We start from the raw sequence: 7,687 nt of genomic DNA on the forward strand, positions 1-7,687 counted from the left end.
TCGAAATTTGACGCAAGCGCAGGCGTGAATCAAAAGTTGACTCGCACGCCGTCTGTTGGTGGGAAGAAAAGCTTTGAGCGCGGAAACAACTCAAATTACAGTGTGTATACATAAATCATTATTTCATCTACCCGTTTGGGTTGGTTCCTCTTGAAAAAAAAAACTAAAAACTGTGAGACGAAAATTCTTATATCGAATGGCATTTATCAGTGAGTAAATTGAATTGTCATTATTTATAGATCTAATTTGCTCGGTATTCGGTTGAAATCGATCGAGATTCAAATAAAATACTACCATTTTTCCTTCCTTACATTCAAATAAACTAAAAGATCAATCGCACCCGTTGCGCGATTGAAGACGTTCCATATATGCGTGTTATTTTTATCAATTAACATCCACTAAGAAGGTTATAGGAGTTGAATAAGGTATTTCCTGAACAAAACACAACGTTGATTTCAATTCACTTATTTTCTTATAATTTTCAATAGGATTTTCTGAGCAGTAGGGGTGTGTACATCCATGTCGAATTGCGACGCGCGAGCGGAAAGGGGCACAATGATGAATTGATGAGAAGGCGAGGAATGACAAAAGGAAGTACATAGCCTAATAAAAGCTTGTACATAAAAAAATAGGCCCACGGCGATACGGTGTGTACATACACGAAGATATATACGTATAGGAAGCATCGTAGCATCGACGTAATTTCCCGTAAATAATCGATATAAAATAGAAAAAAATATGCTGGAATTTTGTTATTAATCGAAAACACTTTACGACTCTAACAATAAATAAATAAATGAAAGGGTAAACAGCACACAAAAAAAACTCAGTTGCCGTCCTTTTTAGCGTGGAGTCACTAATATTATGAACACGCATTCAGTAAGTGTGTAAAATGTTAGAAATAACGTAGAAAAAATATAGAGGGTATCACTGTCCTCTATTTTGCCCTGTGTGAACGCTGTGGGACTTCATGATAGTTGTATTGCGTGGCTAGCAGCAGTATACATAATATGATATGTATGACTGGGAATGGGGATATATTGCGTACACATGTACAGTCCCAACCTCGTACGTATTGTAGTAAGTTTGGACGCACACATATGCGAATGTATGCTTTATTAAATACAGACAGTAATAGTGTAGAGATTATTCAGTATGCATATATAATATATATATATATATATATGCATATAATACGCGAGCAGTATACATGTACGTCGTGATGATCGCGCGCGCAGAAGTGGAGTGAGGTAGAGGCCACCCACTCTTTCCCACAGCAGGTTTTTCCCACGCCCCCCATGGTAACCCCAACATCCTTTTGCGGCAGCAATTCCACGCGTCGCGAGGAAGAGAGAGGGAAGTCAAAGTGTACTGCTGTGGCCGTCGGCGTCGTGTGTACGAGAGGCAACGCTCGCGGTTCACAGTGAAGCAGGGCAATCTGCCGAGTACTCGGAGTCCCGAAGCGGGCTAGAGAAAAAAAGAGACAGAAAAAGAGATAGATGTAGAAGAACGAGAGGTTACGAGAGGGAGAAGGAGATTGAAACAGTGAGAAAACGCGGCGAGAGGGTGGAGGCGCTAGGGTCGAATCGCGGGGACCATTGTACAGCAGTAAAACAATAGAAACTGCAGCCACTTAACCGGCAGTAATAACTCCGACGTTGAGAGCGGTACATGCGGGAACATCGACGAACGACTTTTATTCCGTCAGGGAATCCGTGGAAGAAGCGTACTTTCGCATCGCTCATCTGTCAAGAAAAAAACGTGTTTCAACTCGATCTATTTCGATATAATTTGTGTTGGAAAGTTAAAAAACTCCGACGGTAACTTGTTGGTAGGAGAACATCGATGTCGTGAACGCGAAATTGTATCAAGTATTCACGTGTTTTATTCGAATCGAACATGATTAAACGATTAAACGGTGACGAAAAATGAACTGAAAGTTGCGCCGTTTTGCACGTTCGAATTTTCGCGGGCTATCAGATATCCTGAGTTTTGGGGTGCATATTTAAGTTGGCAAGATTGTTCGGAAAATTAGGAAAGTGAACAGGTGTTTTTTGAATGGTTTAGCGTGTCTATGTAGACGAAGGTTTTCTGATACGAAAGTTCTATGAGACTTCGGTATATCTTGTAGTTTTTGTTTTGTTTTGTTTTTTTTTGTTTTACGTTCAGAGCGTAATGCGGTGATCGCGGTGCGGCTGCTGCTGCTACTCAATTATCACGAAAAAGTATCGTGCGCGTGTTTGTTTTTCTTGTTGCTCTTCATCATGAGGACCGTGGGAAAATTTGACGCTCGAGCAGTGTGGTGAGTGCGCGTTATTTCATCACGACGCTTTTTTTTTAAATTGGGATGTATATTTTTCTACTGCTCACTTAACCCGTTTGAGCATCTCATATTGCATGTAAATATAAACACTTTTTATAAATTCGTTTTTCTTTAATTCAGAAATGACGTAAATATAATGATACTCCTGAAAACTCTCCCAGTCCAAAAATTTGTTCACCTCAAATGTTTCAAATCCTCACTTCGAACATCTATATTTGTCTCTTTGTATACACTCAAAAAAAACAAATTCCTAACCAACTCCGTTCTAATAACAAGGTTACTCGTATATTTCGCGAAATTGACAGCCCAGACGTTTTTAACTCGATACTCGTGTTTACGAACCACATTTCTGCAACGAGGTTAATTTTCATTCAGAAACTTGAGGTTGAATGTTATTGGAAAGATGCTCCATAACCTTCCACATAGATGGAGTGAAAATATTTTCATGACTCGTTATGTACGAGAACTTTTGAACTTTTGTAACTGAAACGCTTTGCTGTTAATTCAAGCTGCGGATTAAATTTTTTTGTTGCATAATAGTGATCATAAAAGTACACGGACGTGGAAAGAGTCAACTGTGTCACAGTAAAGTTAGAAGAACTATCTGCGACTAGCAATTAATTTATTAACATGAATATGCATTGGCTTTGACGTAGTTCGAAGCCTCCCGATGAACTTTGACATACCGGGTAATGCAATTGATACTCTCTGATTATTCTTGGTAAACTTTTAATTTCAACGCCAAAAGTATTTAATAATTAAAAAAAAACATGTTTTATGCTTCCTGTGACGAATAAGCCAATCTCTGAAGAATTTTCAAGATTTAACACAATTCTTTACAGTTGAAAGGAAAGACCTTAGCTCCATTCCCATAGCTCGGCATTTCCTCTTCCCTGAAATACAGTACAAACCATTCCCAGCCTGATGCAAGATTTCATGCATTAATTATCATTTGTGGAAGAAAAAAATTCCCACGGATTTGGAGCCTGATAGAACAAGCTTTTCAACATATAATTATACAAGATTATTAATTCCAGTATGTTTGAGGATCTTGAACGTGTGCATCTTGTTGTTGTCAAACTCATTCAATGTATAGCAACATTTATTTATTTGCAGAATTAATTTTGAACCCTTTTCAATGAAATTTGAAGAATTAATTCTACAATTGGAACACCAACTGAATCCCCACCTTAAACAAAACTTTTTCATTGATCTGTTCCTATTTTTTCTCAATATTAATAAATAATAGAAATAGAGAATAAAAACGATACTTTTATCCCTCTGAACTCATATAGTATTGTTGCACAAATTTCAGATGATAATGCGAGGGGCCTCGGAATAACTTGGAAGACCGGTGTTATGAAGCGGTGACACATAAAAATCGTTGCCGCTGGAAGTGATAGAAAAGAACAGAAGCCGAAAAGCAAGGAGTACGAGATAAAGAAGTACGGAGAGATTTTGAAAAACTGGAAAAATGCCTCATCAGTTTGGATTGCCAGCGATGGCGCATGGCATGCAATCGCCACCCTCACCGACCGGTGGTGTGATGTCGACTTATCCCAGATTCGCGACTGGAGTTTATCGATCGGATCATCAGGATCAACGATTAACGAGAGAAGCAATGGAGCGTTATTTACGAGACCGAAGTGACATGGTGATCGTAATATTGCACGCGAAAGTGGCGCAGAAATCTTATGGTAATGAGAAGCGTTTTTTCTGTCCTCCGCCATGTATATATCTCTTCGGAGATGGCTGGAGGATGCGACAGGAGCAAATGTTGCGCGAGGGTGAGTCGGAGCAATCGGCTCAACTGTGCGCTTTCATTGGTATCGGAAATTCGGATCAGGATATGCAACAATTGGATCTGAACAACGGTAAACAATATTGTGCGGCAAAAACGCTTTACATATCCGATTCGGACAAGAGAAAACACTTTATGCTCTCGGTTAAAATGTTTTACGGGAGTGGCCACGACATCGGGGTATTCCACAGTAAAAGAATAAAAGTTATCTCGAAGCCATCGAAGAAAAAGCAATCGTTGAAAAACGCCGATCTCTGTATAGCGAGCGGAACTAAAGTCGCCCTTTTCAATCGTTTGCGTTCCCAGACTGTGAGCACGCGTTATCTGCACGTTGAAAACGGCAATTTTCATGCAAGTTCGACACAGTGGGGAGCATTTACGATACATTTGTTGGACGACAACGAAAGCGAATCGGAAGAATTTCAAGTTCGAGACGGCTACGTTCACTACGGTAGCACCGTGAAGCTCGTGTGTTCGGTAACGGGTATGGCTTTGCCGAGATTGGTTATTCGAAAGGTTGACAAGCAAATGGCGAGCCTCGAGGCCGATGATCCTGTATCCCAATTGCATAAATGTGCATTTTACATGAAAGACACTGATCATATGTATTTGTGTTTGTCCCAGGAAAGAATAATACAGTTTCAAGCAACGCCTTGTCCCAAAGAGGCTAACAAAGAAATGATCAACGACGGTGCATGTTGGACGATAATAAGCACTGACAAAGCGGAGTATCAGTTCTTCGAAGGCATGGGACCCGTCAGGTCGCCCGTAACGCCTGTACCTTTGGTGCACAGTTTGCATCTAAACGGCGGTGGTGACGTTGCCATGCTCGAGCTCAAAGGCGACAATTTCACTCCCAATCTACAAGTCTGGTTCGGCGATGTCGAAGCTGAAACGATGTATCGATGTCAGGAAATAATGTTGTGCGTTGTTCCTGACATTTCACTATTCAGGGGCGAATGGCTTTGGGTACGACAACCGACTCAAGTGCCCGTTTCGCTGGTACGCAACGACGGTATTATTTACGCCACTGGTTTGACCTTCACTTACACACCCGAGCCAGGACCAAGACCTCATTGTCCTCCCGCTGACGAAGTCATGAGAGCTCCAAGATCCATACACAATCAAGCGAGTATGCCACCTTCGATAGCTGATGTACCATGGAACACGCATCAGCCGCCTCAATCAGGTCTATGATATTTCGCTGATCATCAGAATCCCAACCAAAGCTTCCGTGCTAACTTCCCACAACAGCAACATCAACAAGAGATCGTAGCCACCTCGAGCGTCTTACTATACGAGAGAAACAACGACAGCGGCTCCTACTTCGCCGATGACGAAAGGGCCTCCAACTGTCATCACGAAAACAGCTCGATCATTGATTCCGATTATTCCGATTCTTAACGTTAACGATCCAAACTCAACGCATACTCATTGTTGTACGTACCCGGTTCGTCCTACGTCAATTCCATTTTGTTGAATGGAATAATTCCAGTTATTTATCCCATGATAAATCAATATCATTTTCTTTCGAGGCTGTGTGAAATACCGGATCCAATAACGAAAGTCGACGCTACATTCGAAGTACGGATTTGGTGGTTATTAGATATCAAGATTTTCAAAATCATGTTCAACATTTTCAATATTTAAATCATTTTTTTTATCAGTATTTCCCGTAATTGCAACGACATAATATCTCCGATTGAGGTATGAAAAATCCGAGCAAAGTTAAGACAAGAAGAAAAATGAAACAACACAATTTTTTCGTTATTGTCAACGGTATTTCATGTTACCTACGCGTAGCTGAAGATAAAGCTGATCAAATGATTTTAAAATAATGAAAAAAAAAAAATTATTTTACTCACTGTTACACAAGTGGAAACCACAATACGATTCGAACAGCAGCTTTTTCCGTTTAGACAGCACCATTTGAGACGAATTCCTAGAGAAATGTCGAGGTCAAGAACACGCTGCAGTTCGGGCAGATTTTTATCCATCAATTGATAAAACATGAGAAAAACAATTTTGAAGATTGAGCAGTCGTTTAACTACCGTGGGACATTTGTGTAGCTATACAAATTACCATCTTGATCGTACTTCGAATGTTTGTGAGTCGTTATAAGAAGAAAAGAATAAGAGGAAGGAAAGAAAGAACACTAAAAACTTTATCTATATTATATTAATTTATGGCGGTGTGAAAAACGGTACCGTTGTTCCTCAACGATTATCGACATAATGTGCAACGACTAAATACGAGAAGCAAAAACAGAATTCTCATAACGAAAAGAACTATTGGAAGTGTGTATTTATCGCGTCATTTCCATTTTCATCCCCGCGATGTGGAAGAGAAGATATTTTATAAAAAAATATAAAGAAAAAACGAAAGAAAGAAAAAAGGGAGGGAATGGATAGTCTGTAAGATCACTGAATGATTTTATCGGCAACCTTCCTGGTGCCAGTGATTCGTATGTGTGTGCATGTTTATGTCGCGTGTGTGCGTTTGTTGAATGAGCGTGTGATTTAAAGGTAAATTTTAATGAAGAAAAATCTGCTATTACGAGAGACGAAACAATGGACTAAAATTGCACTATAAGAAATAATATTCATTGGCATAATTATATAGCGAGGGAAGATCATGATCCTCTTCCCTCATGATTGTTCTCAATTCTTATATATATTTTTTTTTCTCTAAAGAATGAGCTCAAACATTGACACGGAAAGTCCTGTGAAAAATGGAGTGTAAATAGCGTGGTAAATAGGTTTGATCAAGATTTTATGTCAATAGCTCTCGTATCGCGTGTAAGCTTTCAATTTAACGAACAAACAAATAATAAACAACAAAACAAAACCAGAATTATCAATTACGACGACTATAAATAGCGTAAAAGATCGCGTATTTGATCTTAATGAGCATAAGGGAATTTATATTTTCAAACAGAATTGTACATATATATAAAAAGAAAAAGAAAAAAAAAACAAGATTCAAACAGCGCAAGCCACGTGCAGTGAAAACGTATGGAAAAAAAAAAACGAAATAAAAATAATATTCCGAGTAACTTATCTTTTTTCAACAATTGCGTGTAAAATTGTGGAAAATAGTTTTTTTTGTACTCCGAGGTAAATAGTAAAAAACCCACGTACAAAGATGATAATAGAAAAAAAAGATGACTAATTGACTATAAAAGGAACGAAGGTACGAGCTTACCTTAAAATACGAATAATAAACGAAGACACAAACGAAAACTCTGTATATTCTCGCATAATTTCTAGTAGTAGATGAAAAGGTGAAAATATTCATAATAATCCTTCATCGAAGAAGGTATATCAATTCACGAGGGTCATAGAAATGTAACGCAGAATTTATTATCTCGAGATTAATCGAATATTCAACGATAATGAAAGGAACGTTTGTAACGAGCTTGGAAAAACGGATAAACGAAGAAAATTGACAGAATATCAGAGAAATAAAAGAATAGCGAATTTTTTGTTAAAATCATTCTGTTTTCATTCATTTAGTTGATTATTATTTGGAGTGCGAATAATAATTCGCATCGAGTGTTTCA

General features: G+C 38.7%; 1 protein-coding gene across 4 annotated transcripts; it reads left to right on the forward strand.

Annotated features, from left to right (window-relative positions):
- The first annotated feature begins 71 nt into the window (after positions 1-71).
- Positions 72-7,620, forward strand: Su(H) (recombining binding protein suppressor of hairless). Of its 4 annotated transcripts, none has more exons than XM_043420689.1 (3): positions 72-209; positions 489-647; positions 3,639-7,620. In XM_043420689.1, exon 3 carries the CDS (start codon positions 3,798-3,800, stop codon positions 5,319-5,321), a length of 1,524 nt encoding a protein of 507 aa, XP_043276624.1. In that variant the 5' UTR covers positions 72-209; positions 489-647; positions 3,639-3,797; the 3' UTR covers positions 5,322-7,620. The 4 variants fall into 4 exon arrangements, with proteins under 4 accessions (XP_043276624.1, XP_043276627.1, XP_043276626.1 ...); XM_043420692.1 differs by lacking the exon at positions 72-209 and adding an exon at positions 293-425; XM_043420691.1 differs by lacking the exons at positions 72-209; positions 489-647 and adding an exon at positions 1,454-2,399.
- The last annotated feature ends 67 nt before the right edge of the window (positions 7,621-7,687 follow it).

This window comes from Venturia canescens, chromosome 5 (assembly GCF_019457755.1).
Source record: "Venturia canescens isolate UGA chromosome 5, ASM1945775v1, whole genome shotgun sequence".
NCBI classification, from domain to species: Eukaryota; Metazoa; Arthropoda; class Insecta; order Hymenoptera; family Ichneumonidae; genus Venturia; species Venturia canescens.